Here is a 20,535-nt window from a genome sequence, read left to right as displayed (position 1 = left end):
AATGACAAACGGCATTCTAGTCCTGACCAAATGGCACTCTTACTTCCAAAAACTGGAAATGCATTGCTTCTTTTACTGTCTATGTCTATGATCATCAGTATCGGAAAACACGCAATTCAATTGGTCATCAATTCACTGTGAGTCCTGTGTATCATAGCAACAAGCACGAGACTGTGGCGAATCCGGAGTGCAAAATTGATTTAGTTTACATTTATTTTTCGTGAGTGTATGTCTCATGTGATAGATTGAATTATTGTTTGATGCAATTAATTTCAGCTGGCTCAGCCAAAAAATATCAGATGGCGGCTCAATTTGGCTGACTAAATTATTAGCTGGCTTTGGCTGAAACTCAAGAGGCGCGCTTGGTGGCGCTTGGCGGCGGCTTCGGGGTCTAGCGGGGCTAACTGCCATGCTTCGCTCGTTTGCAAGCCATGATGTCTCTCGAGGAAAAACCAATATTGCGCTCACACGGTCGTAGCTCATTTTCTCATTGGTGGGCCAAATTCTCTGTGTGGGCAAAGCACAGAAAGGGGAGTTAACCTTCCCTATTATGACATCATTATAGGAACATTTTCAAAACCGAGTGTTTGAGCTTTCATTTTTTCGCGTAGAAGAATACCCAGGGCTTGGTTTACACCTATGACAATTACTAGCCACTGGGGGACCAAAGGCAGGCTAAGGAAACTCATATTAATGTTAAATAACCTCCTAAAGTGAAAATGTCATTTCATGGGACCTTTAATGGATGGGTTATCTGTGTTGAAACACACAAAAAGCATCCCTCATTTTATTTTGGATAAATACCTAGCAATGTATAAATGTACTATTCACCCTAGTTCCTTGTTTTGTGAAATCCAATATTTTTTGTCATAAACACCAATACAAATAAACCTAGTTTTAAAGATTGTGCATTGATCATTTTCCATTTGTCTTTTCTTCCATTTCATTCAAATACATAAATATCTGGATGGTAAAATAATTTTAAAAAATTGAGCAATGGAGGGGAGCAGTGAGAAGTCACAAAGCGCAAGCACACAATCCCAAAATTAATATTTTATATTAAGTATGATAACAATGATTGCAATATGAAAAATATAATTTTCCCTCTCTCTCTCTGTTAATAAAAGTAAAATAAAAAAGTATTTGTCTTACATACAATACAAAAACTGAGGGGGTTGAAACTGCCTGTTCAGCTGTGGTTTCTACCAGTCTGGTTTCAAGGAAGACTTGAACTTTAGAAAAAGGTTATCTTTGTTTATGATCCTTGTATATTTCTTTGTTTCTCTCCCGCAACATCCCTCATTGGTTTTTCAGATGCTCGTTTTTCCCCTTCAGCTGGAAAAACAGCTTAGTTGAACTGGTATCACATTACAGACCGTTTTTCTCAGTCTATCTTTCTTTCTTTGAAGCTAGTGTTCTGTCAAAAGCGTTCCTTCTCAAGCTGTGGCTGTTCTGACAGGAATTAGGTAGGGTTAGAGGAGGTTAAGGTAAGAATACAAAATATAATTGTTAACTTTTAGAACTACTTCTTGATCAAATGTGTCCCGCCTAAAATGTGGGAAAACACACACCTGTCTCGCATAGCCTGAATTCGCCAAAAAGTTAAACTAAAATTAGGCGAAAAGTTTACGGAAATATTTCCTGAGTGCCATAGTGTGGAGCTACGGGGGTGTCTTGTAAGGTGGGGTAAACTACCCTGTTTGCATTAGGCAGAGTTAAGTGTGGAGAGGCCCGGGGTTGAGGAGTGCAGGTGCAATTTGGAATGAGGCCGTTACTACCACCATCATCGCTAATAGCTAATATTAGCATTTGCCTCGTCCCTTTTATTCATCGATACCGGGCAGTCTCAAGAGTTTAACAAACCCCATGTTTCCTACCAATGCTATGTATCAGCCAGTCTCTGTTCCCCCACCTCTTCCTCCTCCTCCTCTAACTCTGCCATGCTAGGTTCTCTGGGGATCCCCACCTTCCCTTCTTCCCCTACTGCATCCTCCTCTTTCACTTGCTCATCTAATGGGACCTCTGTCGACTCAGAGTCCTGAGTACAGAGCGTCTTGGAGTCGCTCCAGCTGTTTCCCTCCTCTTCTTCTTCCTCGGGCTGGCTGCCACTGTCTTTCTCTGTGTCTGACTCCCCATCTTCCTCCAGCGTGAGCTCGAACTGGAACTTGTCCCCTCCGAAGGGCCGGCTGCCGTCCTCATGGTCGTCTTGTGCAGGTGAGGGGCTCTGTGGGTTAGTGCTCTGGTACCACTCCCTGTTGTCCTCCAAGGTGTCCAGGATGTCTTGGGCATCTGGATGCACCAGATCAGCCCATGTCTCCCACAAGGGGTGGACAATGTAGTCAATGAAGCCCACCTGTAGAGGGAAATTGGTGTGGGACACATGCTTTAAGGCATAGTCAAAAACCTTTTGCCCGTAAATGTAATTTTTTCACATCTGATAACGAAGATTAGATTAGATTATTTAAAATAATCTAATCTGGTTGTTTGATTTAAATGAACCCTTGTGCTGCCTTCAGGTCACAACGACTGAAGGGTCACAATGACCCGAAGATAACACAAGGGTTTAGCAAATACCGTATTTCTTCGATTAAACGCCATGGCATTTACTACACAATGTTCATTTTTAAACGTTCATTTTTGGTGCAGCGTTTATTTGAGGGCGGCGTTTATTTGAAATACGGTATTCTTGGATAGTTTGAACAGTACAGTCTTCTAAATCACAGATTAAGCAACGGGCAAATGTTAATGTTAGCTAGACTAGCTTGGAAGTTGCTTAGGCTAAAAGCGTCTGCTAAATGCATAAATGTAATGTAAATGTAGCTAGCTCTATCTCATCTGCTTTTTAATAATGCTGATGTGTAAGGAATGCAAGAACAGCACCTACCAACTGTAGCCGTGTAAACTAGTTTAGCTTGCTAACGCAGGAGCACCTGCCTCTCCAGTTCTTTCAATAAATAATCTAGACAGGTGTTAGCTACAGGCTAGACTGCTATTCGTTTTCTGGCAATTTTTCCTTCTCATGCCGACTAACAGCTAGTCTCTAGCTAGCTAAAGTCATTTGCTAAGTAAGGTATGTTGATGTGAAATTTGAAACGTATTTAGCTAGCAGTGGGCCCCTAGTGCAACACAAGAGAATGTTCATTAAAATGACATGCTGCTACTACCATATTTCTGGGGTGGCATTTATTACACAATGTTCATTTATCGGTGCGGCGTTTAATCGAGGGAGGCGTTTATTACACAATGTTTGTTTTTGGTGCGGCGTTTATTTGAGGGGGGCGTTTAATCGAAGAAATACTGTACGTATGCATGAGTGTTCCTACTAGTTTTTGTGTGCTATGTGTACTGTACATGTTTATGTGCACGCAAATGTACGTACCTGGCTCTTTTCTACTGAGGCATTGTGTTTGTCACACATGGGGCTTATCTCCATTCCCCTCTCTCTCTCTCTGTCCCCCTGGCTAAAGAACTCCTCCATGATCCGGTCCGTCCACTGGCGGTAGAGCTGTAAGGGCTTGGTGGGGTTGCTGAGGTCTGCACAGTGCACCATGTTTTGGAGGACCTAAAAGTGAAATAGACATACAAAGAGAGAGACAGACAGAGAGAGAGAAGGGGATGGTAAGTGCTGTTATTGAAACAGATCATCTTATTTTGACTGCAGGATAACAACCTTTTTTGATAAAACAAAAATACGCCATTTGAAGGCCCTCGTGCAGGGGCCCCATACCTGTATCCTATCAGAGTAGTTGTCTAGTAAGAGCACTCCAGAACTGGTGACTTTTTTGGTCTCCACCATCGTCTTGAGGTCTGCTAGGAGGTTCATGTGCTTGGACATGTCAGTAGCTAGTATCTATATGGACATAAACAAAAGCAATAGTGAAAAGCAGAAAAAAGAGAAAACAGTAACACACACACACACATACTAAATTCATTGCATTTAAGTTGCAAAACTAACTAAACGTTACCATCTGGTATTCAACTATTTAATTGTTTTCAAAGACAGTTCAACATATCATGTTGTGATAAGATTTATGGTAACAGAATAGCACTCCAGCTAAGAGTAATCTAATAAGAACTGGAATCTCTAAATGAAGCACACGTTTCATATTAGCGTCATGTTTTGGCAGAACATTCTCCCCAAGGTATCCCCCAAGGTTCTGCTGTTAGTCCACTCACTATGTCTATGACCATCTTTCTGAGGGACTGGCGTTGCTTTTTGGTCAGGTTTTGGAAGATGTCACAGTTGTCCTCCTGCAGCAGCTTGAAGCCCACCGCCAGGTGATGGTTCTCCAGGACTGATGAGTCGTTGTACATTAGTGCCAACTCTGAGTCTACAAAAGTAAAGAGAGATGATAGGCTGCATTTCTGTACAATCAAGATGCAAGCACTTTCTTTGACTTCTCTGAGTAACCTCTCACCTAAATTTAGCAAGATCAAGATCACACATTTCCTCTGCGCCTTGTTTCTCTTTCTCTCTCCCCCCCACACACACACACTTGGGAGGGGTTTAATATATTTGTTGGTTTGCACTGGCTTGGCTAATCTTAAGGGGATTGCTCTCTACCTCACCCCCTCCCTCCCTCTCTCTCTATCCATCTCTCTCACAATCACCTTGGACTGGGAAGTGAAAGGACACTCTTATCCTTGACAATGATCTCTTATTACCCTGTCTAATGATGGAAATTCCCCTTAGAGAGGTGGGGTTGAATGTATATCCATCTATCTGTCTTTATCAGTCTGTTCAAGATGTGTAGACTATCATGGATTTTCTGTTTTGGGAAATAATATCAAACAAGGACATTTTACACAAGAACATAAAGGATGCTCACTGGTATTGATGAGAAACTGGTTTGATACTCCTGGGTGGTCTACATCGTGAATAGCACTGGCAAAAATGGCTGCCAAAATCTCCAGGTCTGTGAAAACAGCCTGTGAATAAAAAATACACATTATCTACACAGACCAAAGAATCTCCTCCCCTCAGCCAGTGTTCATTTATTATAAGTTTAACCAGTACCTCTAGAGCAGGTGAGGACAGAAGTACATGGGTGGACTGGGTGACATCTGCAGCGTGGATGTTATTGTGGTAGGCAACATCTGCATGGTAATGGTCTTCTAGAGTCATCAGATAGGTGATGAAGGTGTCTAATGGTATCTTAAACGTTTTTAATAAATCTCTTTCCTGGTAAAGGTAAAGACAAACAGCAGCTTAAGTTTAAAGAGCTGTGACACAGTAGTATGTGCTATTTTTTGCACATGCTTAATTATGGACTTTAGCCATAATAGTCTTTTCATAATGCTTTTACCTGGAAGATTGTGTACATCATAACTGTCAAAGGCCGATTCCCAGAAAATTCAGTGACTTTAAAAACATTAAGGCCCCATTTGTTAACATCCTCCAGCTCCTGCAAGATAATCAAGCAATTTTCAGACACTTTGGTTTAAACCCACTTTGAAATGATCATATTTAACACCTAACTACAGAGTTGCCAATGTGACTGCAGCCATTGTTATGACATCCACCAATATAAAACTACTTTTCATCACCTACTCCTGAGGTGACCCGCTCAGGCATCCTATTAGTTCAAGTTCAAGTCTTTTATTTGTCAGATGCACAGAACAACACAAGGTCAGACTGGGCACTGAAATTCTTAAGACAAGATAACGCAAGCACCTGACATAACATAACATATAAGTACACGGAACAAATTTACATCTATGCTGAGCTTAGATAAGTGAACTTCCTGAATATACAGATAGCAATAAATAAACGACTATACTAAACCTAACACTAAAACTTCTAAAATTACAGATAACAATAAATAGTACGCTATACTAACCCTAATGCACAAAAAAAACAAAAAAAAAACTGTTTCAACCCTATAACCTATCTAACCTAAGTGGAGTACAGTGCAATAGTGCAAATTTGCAGATCAGTGACTATGTCAATGACCAAACAGGAGCCTAGTGGCGAGGTACAGTGAGGTACAGTAGTGCAATGTTACTGAAAGAGCAACCAGTAGCTGAAAGTGACAGTGTATAAGTGACTAGTGTGCAGTAAAAATGACCATATCAGTGTCCATTGAGAAGCCTGATGACCCTTGGGTAGAAACTGTTGTCCAGTCTGCGTGTGCGCGACCGGATGCTGCGGTAACGCCTGCCAGAAGGCAACGGGGTAAAGAGACTGAAGGATGGGTGGGAACAGTCTCTTAGAATCCTGCTGGCTTTCCTTAGGCAACGTGTGTGGTAGGTGTCCTGTAGGGCTGGGAGCTTCCTGCCGATCATGAACTCAGCTGAACGGACCACACTTCGTAGGGCCTTGTGGTCCCTGTCTGTGCAGCTCCCATACCACACTGTGATACAACCAGTCAGAATGCTCTCTATAGTGCATCTGTAGAAGTTAGTGAGGATGACTGAGTCCATACCAAACTTCTTCAGTCTCCTCAGGAAGAAGTGGCGCTTACAGGCCGCTTTGACCACCTTGTCCGTGTGAACAGACCAGGTGAGGTCATTGCTAATGTTCACCCCGAGGAACTTGAAGCAGCTGACCTTCTCCACTTCCGATCCATTGATGAATAGGGGTGCATGCTCCTCCTCCTGCCGCCTCCTATAGTCCACAATCATCTCCTTGGTCTTGCTGATGTTAAGAGAGAGCTTGTTGTCCTGACACCATGATGTCAGGGTGTCAACCTCCTCTCTGTAGGCTGACTCGTCACTGTCAGAGATGAGGCCCACGATTGTTGTGTCGTCAGCAAACATAACGAGGAGGTTGGAGCTGTGCGTTGCCGCACAGTCGTGGGTGAACAAGGAGAACAGGAGAGGGCTGAGCACACAGCCCTCTGGGGTGCATGTGTTGGTGATCAGTACAGATGTATGGAGTTAGATTAGTTTCATAATTCAAACAAACAAATGCAACACGATTCAAACAAACTTAACACGATCCAAACAAACGTAACACGATTCATACAAACATAACACGATTCAAACAAACAAACGTAACACGATTAAAACAAACGTAACACGATTCACAAATGTATTTCGTGATTCTCAAATGTAACGCGATCCACAAATAAATGACCCTATTACATTTGTTTGCAACCTGACAAACACAAGTTACAAATCCCTGCATTCGTTGGTGTGAATCCCTGCAATCGTTCGTGTGAATCCCTGCATTCGTTCGTGTGGATTTTTGGAACTTTCCTGACGCGCTTAGATTCACAAATGCATTTTTTCTAAAAGATATCCTCTGCAGCCTATCAGATCGTCTCTTCCAATTTTAGCCAATCACATTAACGTGTCTATGTGGTCTTCAACAACCTGCCATAATGACGGACATTGTCTCCTTCACATCACGAGCAATGTCGTCTGGTAGCATGTAGGTGAAATATTGCTTGTTAATCTTATTAAACCGATGATCATACGTGATTGAATATGGTTGAGAATGGCTGGATTCATGTTTAGTAATTTTCCGTGTTTCCTAGGCTAACGCAGAGCCCGTCCACCCATATTAGACATTCTCCGGTGATTGGCTAAAATTGGAGACATCTGATAGGCTGCAGAGGATATCTTTTAGAAAAAATGCATTTGTGAATCTAAGCGCGTCAGGAAAGTTCCAAAAATCCACACGAACGAATGCAGGGATTCACACAAACGAATGCAGGGATTCACACCAACGAATGCAGGGATTTGTAACTTGTGTTTGTCAGGTTGCAAACAAATGTAATAGGGTCATTTATTTGTGAATCGCGTTACATTTGAGAATCACGAAATACATTTGTGAATCGTGTTACGTTTGTTTGAATCGTGTTACGTTTGTTTGTTTGAATCGTGTTATATTTGTTTGGATCATGTTAAGTTTGTTTGAATCGTGTTGCGTTTGTTTGTTTGAATTATGAAACTAATTAACTCCATACAGATGAGGTGCGGTCACCGATTCTCACCACCTGTGGCCTCCCCGTCAGGAAGTGGAAGATCCACTTGCAGAGGGAGGTGCTTAGTCCCAGGTCCACAAGCTTGGAGACCAGTCTGGAGGGGATGATGGAGTTCAATGCAGAGCTGTAGTCAATGAATAGCATCCTCACATATGTATTCCCCTTGTCCAGGTGGGAGAGAGCGGTGTGCATAGTCAGAGCGATGGCATCGTCTGTAGACCTGTTGGACCGGTATGCAAACTGCATAGGGTCCAGTGTGGGGGGCAGCGAGGAGCAGATGAATGATTTGACTAGCCGCTCGAAGCACTTCATGATGACAGAGGTCAGTGCTATTGGGCGATAGTCGTTCAGACATGTGACCTTGGTGTTCTTGGGCACAGGGATGATGGTGGTCCTCTTGAAGCAGGTGAGGAGTACAGACAGGTTAAGGGAGAGGTTGAAGATGTCACTGAAGACCCCTGCCAGCTGGTCAGCGCAGCCCCTGAGGGCCCTACCTGATATGCCGTCTGGGCCAGGTGCCTTGCGAGGGTTGATCTTCTTAAAGCATAGCCTCACCTTGGCTACAGTTAGTGTAGGCACACCACTGGCTTGGCCTTCAGGTAGCTCCACTGCAGGGGGGTCACTGTCCCTCTCAAAGCGAGCGTAGAAGGAGTTCAGCTCGTCTGGCAGTAGGACAGAGGACTGGGTCTCATTGTGGCCTCTCCCTTTATAGTCTGTAATGGCTTTAAGTCCACTCCACATGTGCCTGGGGTCAGAGCCATGGTAGCTGGACTCCACATTGGTCCTGTAAGCCCTTTTCGCTGCTTTGATGGCCTTCAGAAGGTCGTATCTGGCCTTCCTGTACTCATCAGGGTCCCCAGAATTAAAGGCAAAAGTACGGGCTCTCAGCTTGGCCCGGACCGCAGCATCAACCCAGGGCTTCTGATTTGGGAAAGACCGGACAACCTTCTTGGGGACAACATCGTCAGTATTCATTAATGTCCCCATTTGCTGCCTCCTTGAACATCAGTCAGTCAGTGGTGTCAAAGCAGTCCTGGAGGGTCGCCACACACTCGTCACTCCCTAGGTGAACTGACCTCTCAACCGGTCTGACCTGTTTGAGCTTTTGTTCATATGCGGGGAGGAGAAGAATGGAGGTGTGATCAGCCTTCCCAAAAGCAGGGCGGGGGAGGGGTTTGTAACTGCCCTTGAATGTTGTATAACAATGGTCAAGGATCTGGTCCCCACGTGTGAAGAAGTCAATGTGCTGATATACTTGGGCAGGACTTTCTTCATGTTAGCTCTGTTGAAATCACCAACAACAATGAAGGCTGTCTCTGGGTGCACATTTTCCAGACCATTGATAATCCCATACAGTTCATCCAAAGCAGCGGCCTTGTCTACCTGGGGAGGGATGTAGACTGCACTCATTACGACCGCAGTGAATTCCCGAGGTAGATAGAAGGGTCTGATTTTTACAGTTAGCAGCTCAAGGACCGGAGAGCAGTGAGATGCTAATACCGCTACATCCGTAGCCCAGAGAGCGTTAACCATAACACAGACCCCTCCGCCCCTGCACTTCCCTGAATCAGCTGTTCTGTCCTGGCGGTTTATGATGAATCCCAACGGGGTAACCGCTGCGACGGAGATCCCCGGAGACAGCCAGGTCTCGACGAACGCCAGTACACAGCAGTTCCTGATGTCCCGTTGGAATTTGACACGAGCGTTAAGTTCATCCATTTTGTTGTCGATGGACTGAACGTTAGCTAGTAAGATGGTTGGAAGAGCAGGTTTGAAGCACCGTTTCCGAGTTCGAACAAGGACTCCAGCACGCCGGCCACGTTTCTTCTTTCTCCGTTTTGCTGGTAAACAGAGCGGCGAAACAACAAAGGGCCAGCTGCAGTCCGAGCTCGCACTCCGAAAAGTGGAATTCAAGTTCGTAAAATGATCCTTGCCAAGTGACAACTTAATGTCCAGAAGTGTCTGCCGGTCGTACTGAATAAACGACAATATAACATTGACAAAACAAGTAACGAACACTAAAAAGACAAACAAAAAGCTGGGTTTTTGCGGAGCTCTTGTCGACGCGGCCATCTCTTAGGCGCACCGGAACAATCTTCCGTGCAATCTTCTTATTACCGTGCTGATTGAATAAATTTAGACTTAATCTTCACTTATGAATGAGTGTGACACTCCATTTTCCTCATCTGGGTGCAATCAGAATCAGCATTTGGTTTATTAGCCATGTATGTTATACAAACATGGAATTTACTGTGGCAGGGAGGTGCAAAACACTAAACATATACGAATCTTAAATTAAGTGAGGGTACAAATGTTTAACTACTTCTAAGAACTAAACAATCTAAGAATACAACAATTATATATATGTAATGACCGGCTTTTTTGTTTGATGTTTGTGAGCTGTCTTACTCATCACTTAAGGTGATTGCAGATGTGAAGCGCTAAATGACCTGAAAGAAGTTTAATGACGTTGTCATAAGGAGCAGAATTTCGTTTACGGATGGTCGTGTTTGGTGAACATAAGTCTACATTTGTATGGTTTCCCTTTGGAAAGCAAAGCGAGGTAATTTGTATATGTGTCAAACTTGTCTTACTTCTTGTAATATTTTACCTCCGCACGTATAATTGAAGGGAATTGTAGCACATGTTCGAGACATGATTTTCTTTGTGCTATGTGTGTATTTACATTGTTGTATTTGTGAATTCTTTCTGTAGTTTTACGGTGTCTAGAATTCTTCGTGTACTATGTATGTTGATGCATAGTACTATATGGAAGGCCTAGTGGGCAAGTATTAAGACGCCCCCGTGTGTTAGCACGCGACTTGGCACACAAAGTCGGCGTCTTTTTCGCCTCGAATTGAAGCGTGTCGCGTGACACGTTGCATTTACACACGTAAATTACGTCATTACGACGTGTCGAGCAAACCACACGAAATTAACGCCTAGTTTGGCACAATCAGCGTCTGGTTTTCCAAAATTAAAGTCTGCTTGCTTGAATCTCTGATGGGAAATTATGACAACAATTGTAACAACTAATACGTAAGTCAAGTAGGTCAAATGATGCTCATGCGAGCTACTATCAAATGCAATGTTGGTTAGCTAGTTAGCTATTAGTATGAAGTTGGTGGTCACAATTGCAATCCTAAAAAGGGGTGCAGACTAAAGACAAATAAATGCAGTAATATCAGGCTGGCTGGTTGTCTGGCTTGAAGCTTTGTGAACTTTCCTTGCACTGCGATTGCGTTGCCTCAGTATTGTGCGCGATTTGGTTTCACTACCAACATTCCTTAATGTAAGAGGCAATGTGCAAACTCAGTTGGTGGCAAAATACAACTGTTGTTACTATTCATGTCAAGTGTATTTTATTGTCATTTTCAATTACTTATGGTTGTACAAACGAAACAGAGTTTCCCCAGGACCATGATGCCATATTAAAAAACATGACAGTAAGGTGCCAGGGTCAACGTATATGTAGCCTACAGTGACAGGACAGTATGTACAGTGACAGGGCAGTATGTACAGTGACAGGACAGTATGTTCAGTGACAGGACAGTATGCAGTGACAGGACAGTATGCAGTGACAGGGCAGTATGTACAGTGACAGGGCAGTATGTACAGTGACAAGACAGTATGTACAGTGATTGGAGGTAGTAGTTATGAAGTGATATGTTTTCATGCCAATATATTGTGATGCCAATTTGTTGAGCGGTCATCTTCCTTGTATAGACCTACAAAAGTGAAATACACAGCCACGGTGACATAAATAAAGGTTCATCTGCTGTCCTTCACGTTCACACACTGTTGTCCTTATACTTAACAAATCATCTATGATGTCTCAAAGGCCCAACTCATTTTCAGGTCACCTTCTGGCAGCAACCATGCTGCTGGATTTCACTGTGCAACCAGGCCTACCCAAGCTGCTGCTGGGCCAAGGGCTGATTGGAATGGCACACTGGGACTTGCAGATGACCTGAAATAAATATTTGTCTTTCTGCTGTGTAAGATGTAGGCCTACTGCTTTTAATTTGAGTTGAACGCTGTTAAACACTGCCATGGTCAGCAAACACTAGCCATGGCTCTACTTCAGAAAGGATACTGTTCACAGCTGTATGAATCAATAGGACATTACCATTACCTGAATGACTTGTAGTGGTCAGGAGGTTATGCCTGTTCTGATGTAGGAAATAAACCATGTTAGATTGTTGGCTCTGTGTATTGTTTGGGTCTCCTCTCCCTGTTTTCTGTTTCTAGTTTGTAATGATTCTCTACACTTGCACTGATCCCACACCCATTCCCTACACTACTTATTTACCGTTTCTTTGTAAGCACTTTTTATTAAATAAATACATGTTTATTCTTATTACCATGGCTTGTAACTTCCTTAAGTTCTTATCTAATCTTCCTATGAATCCAGTCATGACAGCATTAAACAAGCACCGGTTGGCTACACACCTCATGCCAGGCTTATACAGATGTGTGTATTGGCACTTTGTAAGGTTTAGTGTAGGCTACTACCTTGTGTGAATGAATACATTCAACGTTTGTGTAGTGACCTATATCCATTTACGACATGTCTAGCACCTCTACTCTAAGGAAAATACTATATATTTCTGTCCCCTGGTCCTCCCCCAGCACCAAGGGTGTTCCCAGAGGCCAACACCTGTGACATAACCCTGAGACTGCCCATACACACAACCCAGTTCAAACAGTACATGAAGTCTGTGATAATACAGTCACCCACCTTTGGGTAGGCATAATGTCACGGCCACAGGCGTGCCCCCGTTTTTGGTTTTGCCCTGCCCTACCGCGTCCTTGTGTCTGCCATTGTCTTCACCTGCGTCTTGTTGAGTGGTTTCAGTTCTTGTTTGTATTATCGTGTCCACCTGTGTCTTGTTTGGTTCTGTGTATTTTAGGTTCCTGTTTTGTGTCTAGTCTTTGTCTTGTCCTTACCCTTGTTAACGTAATACCCTGTCCAGTGCCGGTCTTTCCTATAGGCGACATGGGCAGCCGCCTAGGGCGGCATAAGAGTGGGTGCTGGTGAAAAATCAGTCTAGGGCGCCAAATGTGCTAGGACCGCTACTGACCCTGGCTGTTTCCCGTTTAATAGAATAAACCCTTTGTTTGAGGCAAAGTCTGGCTACTCTCCTGCGTTTGGGTCCTACCACCACACACCGTAAAACATAAGGCATAATTGAATTAATTAAAGACATCAAATTAAATTGTATAACCTTACTTTTAGAGTGTTTGATTTTAAAATGGTTTCTTAGTAGCATTGGCTTCTGAGTGTAGGTGGCAACCTACAGATATTATCGTTGGACTTACAAAAATGTCTTATAATTCTTTAAACTTCTCTTTAATCAATGCATCTGCAGTCGTAATCCTGAATGGAAGTTTAGTTAAAATCTAGTATTTTTCACCCCTTTACCAAGACACTGTAGCCTAATGATGGTACATTGTGTTAGTTTGGAGTATGTTATAAGGCTGAATGTAGGGGAAAGTGTATTACATGAGAAGGAAATGTAACAAAAGGTTAGGGTACGATTTCCCAGATAATGAAAATGGTGTTACCCTTATAGATGGTGTCACTAAAGGGTCAATGACCTGAGCGTCAGGTCACCTCATAAAAGTAGAGGACGCATTGCGTTATTTGTTATGGAAAATTATCCCTAGTGAGCGGGCACTGTGAAGATAAATTAAAGTTATCACAATTATTTTATTGGTAGCCTAACACTGCATTGCGAGAGCAGGTTTTTTCTCTTTTGTGTTTTTCTGCAGACATTGAGAACTTGGGTTGGACATCTTTGAACAGTGCTAGTTCATGACTATACCATATCAAGCTTGATTGTCTATTCGCCTACCATTTAGTTAGCTGACGATTAGCAGTGTACGATATTTTGTGTTAACCGGGTTCATAGGAAGATTAGATTGATACTTTATTGCTCCAGAAGTAAATGAAGGAAGTGGAAAGCCACATGAATATGGATAACAGTGTATTTCTTCAATAGAAAGTGCTTACAAAAAAACGGTTGTATGTGACGGTCATGTAAATTAGTAGTGTAGGGAGTGGATGTGGGATCAGTGCAACTGTAGAGAATCATTACAAACTAAAAGGCAAACAGTGATGATGTTCCTGCTAGTAATGGAGAGACCCAGCTTGTTAGGGCACAGCTTATTAAGGACCAAGGCACAGGTCACAGGTGTGCCCCTGCAGCAATCACAGCTCCTCTACCTGCCTGCCATCCTGCAACAGAACCAAAGACACAGAAACAGAAAACAGGGAGAGGAGACCCAAACAATACACAGAGCCAACAATCTAACATGGTTTATTTCCTACATCAGAACAGGCATAACCTCCTGACCACTACAAGTCATTCAGGTAATGGTAATGTCCTATTGATTCATACAGCTGTGAACAGTATCCTTTCTGAAGTAGAGCCATGGCTTGTGTTTGCTGACCATGGCAGTGTTTAACAGCGTTCAACTCAAATTAAAAGCAGTAGGCCTACATCTTACACAGCAGAAATAAAAATGTATTTCACGTCATCTGCAAGTCCCAGTGTGCCATTCCAATCAGCCCTTGGCCCAGCAGCAGCAGCTTGGGTAGGCCTTGTTGCACAGTGAAACCCACCTGTAAGGTTGCTGCCAGAAGGTGACCTGAGAAGGAGTTGGGCCTTTAGGACATCATAGATGATCTGTTAAGTATAAGGACAACAGTGTGTGAATGTAAAGGACAGCCGATGAACCTTTATTTATTGGCTGTGTATTTCACTTTTGTAGGTCTATACAAGGAAGATGACCGCTCAACAAATTGGCATCACAATATTTTGGCACGAGAACCTGTCACTTCATAACTGCTACCTCCAATCACTGTACACACTGTCCTGTCACTGTCATACTGTCCTGTCACTGCATACTGTCCTGTCACTGTACATACTGTCTTGTCACTGAACATACTGTCCTGTCACTGTACATACTGTCTTGTCACTGAACATACTGTCCTGTCACTGTACATACTGTCCTGTCACTGAACATACTGTCCTGTCACTGCATACTGTCCTGTCACTGTACATACTGTCCTGTCACTGCATACTATCCTGTCACTGAACATACTATCCTGTCACTGTACATACTGTCCTGTCACTGTACATAGTGTCTTGTCACTGTACATACTGTCCTGTCACTGTACATAGTGTCTTGTCACTGTATATACTGTCCTGTCACTGTACATACTGTCCTGTCACTGTAGGCTACATATACACTGACCCTGGCACCTTACTGTCATGTTTTTTAATATGGCATCATGGTCCTGGGGAAACTCTGTTTCATTTGTACTACCATATGTAATTGAAAATGACAATAAAATACACTTGACATGAATAGTAACAACAGTTGTATTTTGCCACCAACTGAGTTTGCGCATTGCCTCTTACATTAAGGAATGTTGGCAGTGAAACCAAATCGCGCACAATACTGAGGCAACGCAATCGCAGTGCAAGGAAAGTTCACAAAGCTTCAAGCCAGACAACCAGCCAGTTTGATATTACTGCATTTATTTGTCTCTAGTCTGCACCCCTTTTTAGGATTTCAATTGTGACCACCAACTTCATACTAATAGCTAACTCGCTAACCAACATTGCATTTGTTAGTAGCTCGCATGAGCATCCTTTGACCTACTTGGCTTACGTATTAGTTGTTACAATTGTTGTCATAATTTCCCATCGGAGATTCAAGCAAGCAGACTTTAATTTTGGAAAACCAGACGCTGATTGTGCCAAACCAGGCGTTAATTTTGTGTGGTTTGCTAGACACGTCTCAAAGTTTGAGACGTAATTTACGTGTGTAAATGCAACTTGTCACGTGACACGCTTCAATTCGAGGCGAAAAAGACGCCGACTTTGTATGGAAGTCGGCGTTTTTTACGCGTGGTTGAGACGGGGCCGTGTCAAACAAGGCGCAAAAGACGCCGACTTTGCATGCCAAGTCGGCGTTAATTACGCGTGCTAACACACGGGGGCGTCTCAATACTTGCCCACTAGGACTTCCATAGTACTACAAATAAATCAACGTTGAACGGCGATAGCTAATAAAGACATCAGTGACCTCTGCCTCCTCGTACTTCCACCAAGGGTTGCTAACAGTAAAACTCGTCGCTTCAGCAAGATTCGACGTTGGAGCAAACGCTTCAACAAAACTCGACGTTGGAGTAGCAAGATCTGTTCAACAAAGACTGAAAGCAGGTCCTATTGATTTGGTGCTTTGATAATGTTTATATACGTTAATGCAGAGTTGTATTAGCTGTATTTACGCGGGTAGGTATTTGACAAGTTTGAATGTCTGACTTATGGTGTTGCACAAAAGATTGTTTCCTGTTTGTTAAATATTGGAGTGTCAAAATAGATGTCTGAAACGAGTAGGTCAGTACCCTATTTAAATTTAAAGACAGACAAATGGATAAAGACATAATAGTGCAAACAGCAGCACAAGTTAGGGAAACGTCAGCCTCTGCAGAGGAATCTAACATTCCTTCAGAAATGCAACAAATAAGATCAAGTTCACGAAAGGGAAGTCTTACAATTAAAGGTCTAGAGATGCGTAACCAGGAATCGAAGAAACACGAGGAGGCTTTAACAAGGCTTATGACTTCTGGAAGCAATTAGCTATAGAAACTAGGTCTACATTAAAAACGTTATGCTCAGGTGAAGATCTTGACCAAATCCAGAGAGACGTTCAAAACAGACAAGATATAGTTAGCCATAAGTACGCCCCCTTGTTACGCAATCAAACTACAACACCAGAGATTATTAAAAGAATGGATACCTGCACCATGCTCACTACAGAAATATGTGATGTGGTGAGCAAACGATGAGAAACATTAGATGATAATCAAAATGAAGAAACTGTCAAAGAAAGAGTTAGACAAATGTTAAACAAAGATGAGTATGAATCTGTTTTTGGTTGTACAAACACAGATACGGTCGTGTAAGAGTCATCTCAAGATACTAATATATCCCAAGATATTAAGTCAAAGACCTCCTCGGCTTCCAGAAGGAGAGCTGATGCAGAAGCAGAACTTGCAGCCAAAATAGAGCAAGCAAAAGCCATGCAAGAAATATATGATCAGCCAGCAAAACTGCGCAAAATAGAGACTGACTGGAAGCTTAACGAAGTAAAAATGCAAGCAGAAATTAAACAGAAAGAAACTGAGATGTCTTTAAGACTTGATGAGGAGAAAACAAAGCTTCAGATGCTACAAGCAGATAAAGAAGTTAAAGTAGCTGCAGCTTGTGTAAAGGCATACAATAATTTTTAGGACAATCCTGAAGATTACAGCAGAGGTGAAAATTAAACAGAGTTTGGTGCAGAGGAGTGTAATAACAGATTCCAGCTAAATCCTGAGGCAGAGCCATTCCAGTACCAACAAACCTCTCCTGAGGTGAAGACTAGTCAAGAGACTGTGAGCTTACCCCAAGCATTAGTAAACTCCTCAAGTTTAAGTCGACTTTCTGTTCCAGAACCAATTATTTTCACTGGTGATCCACTAAAGTTTGTCAACTGGAAGATGTAATTCACAGCCCTCATTGACCGCAAAGTAACTCTAGCAAATGAGAAGATGTTTTACTTGAAAAACTACCTGGCTGGAGAAGCTCAAAAGGCCGTTGAAGGATTCTTTTATAGAGACTCAGAAGATGCGTATCGAGGTGCCTGGCAGGTCCTTGAGATATGGCAATTCTTTCATTGTTCAGAGAGCCTTTCGTGAAAAACTTATGAAGTGGCCAAAAATAGGAGCAAATGATCCTCTCTCCTTGCCAGAGTTTACAGACTTTCTACAAAGCTGTGTTGAAGCAATCCCGCACGTAAAGGGTTTGTCAATCCTGAATGATAGCGAGGAAAACTTCAAACTACTCAAGAAACTACCCGAGTGGATAATAAGGAAATGGAACAGACTTGTGGTAAAAGAGATGGATGCATCTGGTGACTATCCAAGCTTTAAAAAGGTTTGCAGAGTTTTTGAAAAAGGAATCCAAGATAGCTTGTAACCCTGTGACCTCTTCACTTTTTATGAGCTGTAAGGTCTCAGAAGATAAATTCCCAAAAAGAGTCAAAGCGCTCAACACAACAGCTAAGGTTAAGGGTGCTGCACCAAAAACACAAGAGTTCAATCAAATGAAACCATGTTCTATTTGTGAGAGTGAAACCCACTACATTGCCAAATGTCCTACCTTTGCATCAATGTCTACAGACGACAAAAGTTCTTTCATTCGTGAAAAACAACTTTGTTTCGGATGTCTCAGAGCGGGAAAGATTACCAAGACCTGTAAGAAGAGACACACGTGTGGCACATGTACTTGCTTGCACGAAGACAGAGTCAAGGGAGCAGTGAAAGCTTTAAGATCAGACGCAGAAGTAGAGACTAGTCAAGAAGTCCAAAATGTTATGTCTTATGCACTGACTCAACGTGCCTCTGCTACGTCCAGTATCGTTCCTGTCCTCATCTCTACAGGGGAGGAGCCACAAAATGAAATTCTCACTTATGCTCTCACTTGACACCCAAAGTGACTCTACTTTCATCTTGAAAGACATTCTTGATGAACTAGATGTTAACAGTCAACCAGTGAAGCTTAGGCTCAGCACCATGACAGCCAATGATACCGTCACCACTAGTTTTAAAGTCAGAGGTCTACAAGTTCGAGGACTTAGTGGTGGAAACCCCATTAAGGTGCAGCAAGCCTATTCATGTGACTTCATCCCTGTTGACAAGTCGTATATACCAACCAAAGAGACAGCTTTGCAATGGCCTCATCTTAAGCACATAACAAGTGAGCTGTCACCACTCCAGAGCTGCAATATAGGGTTGCTGATTGGATACGACTGTCCTTCAGCATTGGCTCTGTTAAAAGTAATTGTCGGCAGTGAAAATGAGCCTTTTGCACAGAAAACACTCCAGAGCTGCAATATAGGGTTGCTGATTGGATACGACTGTCCTTCAGCATTGGCTCCGTTAAATGTAATTGTCGGCAGTGAAAATTAGCCTTTTGCACAGAAAACGGAGTTTGGATGGAGCATCATAGGCCTTTGTAACCCCCATCTGGACAGACAAGGAAGCCAAAGCTTCGTTCATCGAGTCTCAGCGAAAGAGATATCACTTCCATCGGCTAACGATGTTTTGAGGGTACTGGAGTCGGACTTCAATGAGAGGAGCTATGAGGACAAACATGTGTCCCAAGAGGACGTTTGTTTCATCAGTCTTCTCAATGACAAAATCGAGCAGAAAGATGACGGACATTATCAACTACCTCTTCCCTTTAAGAGTAGCAGTCCTCCTTTACCATCTGAGAGAGAAATGGCATGGTATATACCACATCATGGTGTATACCACCCTCTAAAGCCAGACAAGTTGAGGGTGGTGTTCGACTGCTCTGCAAAATTCTGTGGTGTTTCTCTCAACGATACTCTGCTCACTGGCCCAGACTTGATCAACTCCTTGGTGGGAGTACTTTGCCGGTTTAGGAAGGAAGAGGTTGCTGTGACCTGTGACATCGAAAAGATGTTCCACCAGTTTCGTGTTCCTTCAAATGATAGGAATTACCTGAGGTTCTTGTGGTGGGAGAATGGAGACTTGGAGAAAGAACCTCAAGAGTACAGAATGCCCGTGCACCTTTTTGGTGCTGCCTCATCCCCTGGCTGTGCCAACTTTGGCTTTAAGTACTTAGCAGAACAGTACAAGTCTGAGTACCCGTCAGCGTCGTCATTTGTGAAGACAAAGTTTTATGTAGATGATGGCTTGATCTCCGTACCTTCGATCCAGGAAGCTAAAAAGCTTGTCATTGAGTCTCAAGCACTGTGCAAGCGTGGAGGTCTACGACTTCATAAATTCAATTTGAATGAGAAAGAAGTTTTACGCTGTGTAGACTCTTCAGAATGGTCAACAACCACCACACCACTCAACCTTAACCCTGAAACTACAGGACACGTTCTTGGCATTCAGTGGTCCACGAAAGATGATATGTTGAGCTTTGATGTCAAACTGAAGGACCAGCCAGTAACACGTCGTGGGATACTGTCAATCACTGCTTTAGTGTATGACCCTCTTGGGACCATCGCTCCCTTCCTTCTTAAGGGAAAATGCATCTTGCAGGAGTTGTGCCGTAGGAATGTTGGATGGGATGACGCCATTCCTGAGGATGTGCTTCCACGGTGGGAGGAGTGGAAAAATAGCCTCCAGGGGCTGAAGGACTTCAGCATTCCAAGGTGTTACCACCCTCCGTCTTTCAGTGGCATAGTCAGGACTGAGCTGCACCACTTCTCAGATGCAAGCAATATAGGATATGGTGCATGTTCTTACCTGAGGTTCATAAACGACAAGAATGAAATACACTGCAGTCTTGTGATTTCCAAAGCCAGAGTGGCACCCACAAAGATCAAAAGTATTCTACGGTTGGAATTGACCGCAGCTGTTCTTGCCGCAAAGTTGAGTTCTATGTTAAAGCCTGAGCTGGAGATGAAGATTGATCAGGAGTTCTTCTGGACTGACTCACAGGTGGTGTTAGCGTATATTAATAATGAAGCAAGGAGGTTTCATGTATTCGTGGCAAATTGGGTGCAG

General features: G+C 43.0%; 1 protein-coding gene across 6 annotated transcripts in view; it reads right to left on the bottom strand.

Annotated features, from left to right (window-relative positions):
• Positions 1-708: 708 nt before the first annotated feature.
• Positions 709-20,535, bottom strand: part of LOC124488566 (cAMP-specific 3',5'-cyclic phosphodiesterase 4D-like) — a 61,885-nt gene continuing 42,058 nt past the window's right edge. For all 6 annotated transcript variants that reach the window (XM_047051255.1, XM_047051257.1, XM_047051256.1 and 3 more), the window contains 7 exons: positions 5,307-5,405; positions 5,018-5,182; positions 4,830-4,929; positions 4,177-4,331; positions 3,728-3,850; positions 3,380-3,562; positions 709-2,353 (listed from right to left, as the gene is read on the bottom strand). In XM_047051255.1, the coding sequence (XP_046907211.1) occupies positions 1,883-2,353; positions 3,380-3,562; positions 3,728-3,850; positions 4,177-4,331; positions 4,830-4,929; positions 5,018-5,182; positions 5,307-5,405 (1,296 nt within the window). In that variant the 3' untranslated portion in view covers positions 709-1,882. The remainder of the gene's footprint in view (positions 2,354-3,379; positions 3,563-3,727; positions 3,851-4,176; positions 4,332-4,829; positions 4,930-5,017; positions 5,183-5,306; positions 5,406-20,535) is intronic.

This window comes from Hypomesus transpacificus, unplaced genomic scaffold (genome assembly GCF_021917145.1).
Source record: "Hypomesus transpacificus isolate Combined female unplaced genomic scaffold, fHypTra1 scaffold_144, whole genome shotgun sequence".
Classification (NCBI taxonomy): Eukaryota; Metazoa; Chordata; class Actinopteri; order Osmeriformes; family Osmeridae; genus Hypomesus; species Hypomesus transpacificus.
This window is presented reverse-complemented; position numbering and strand designations above follow the sequence as displayed.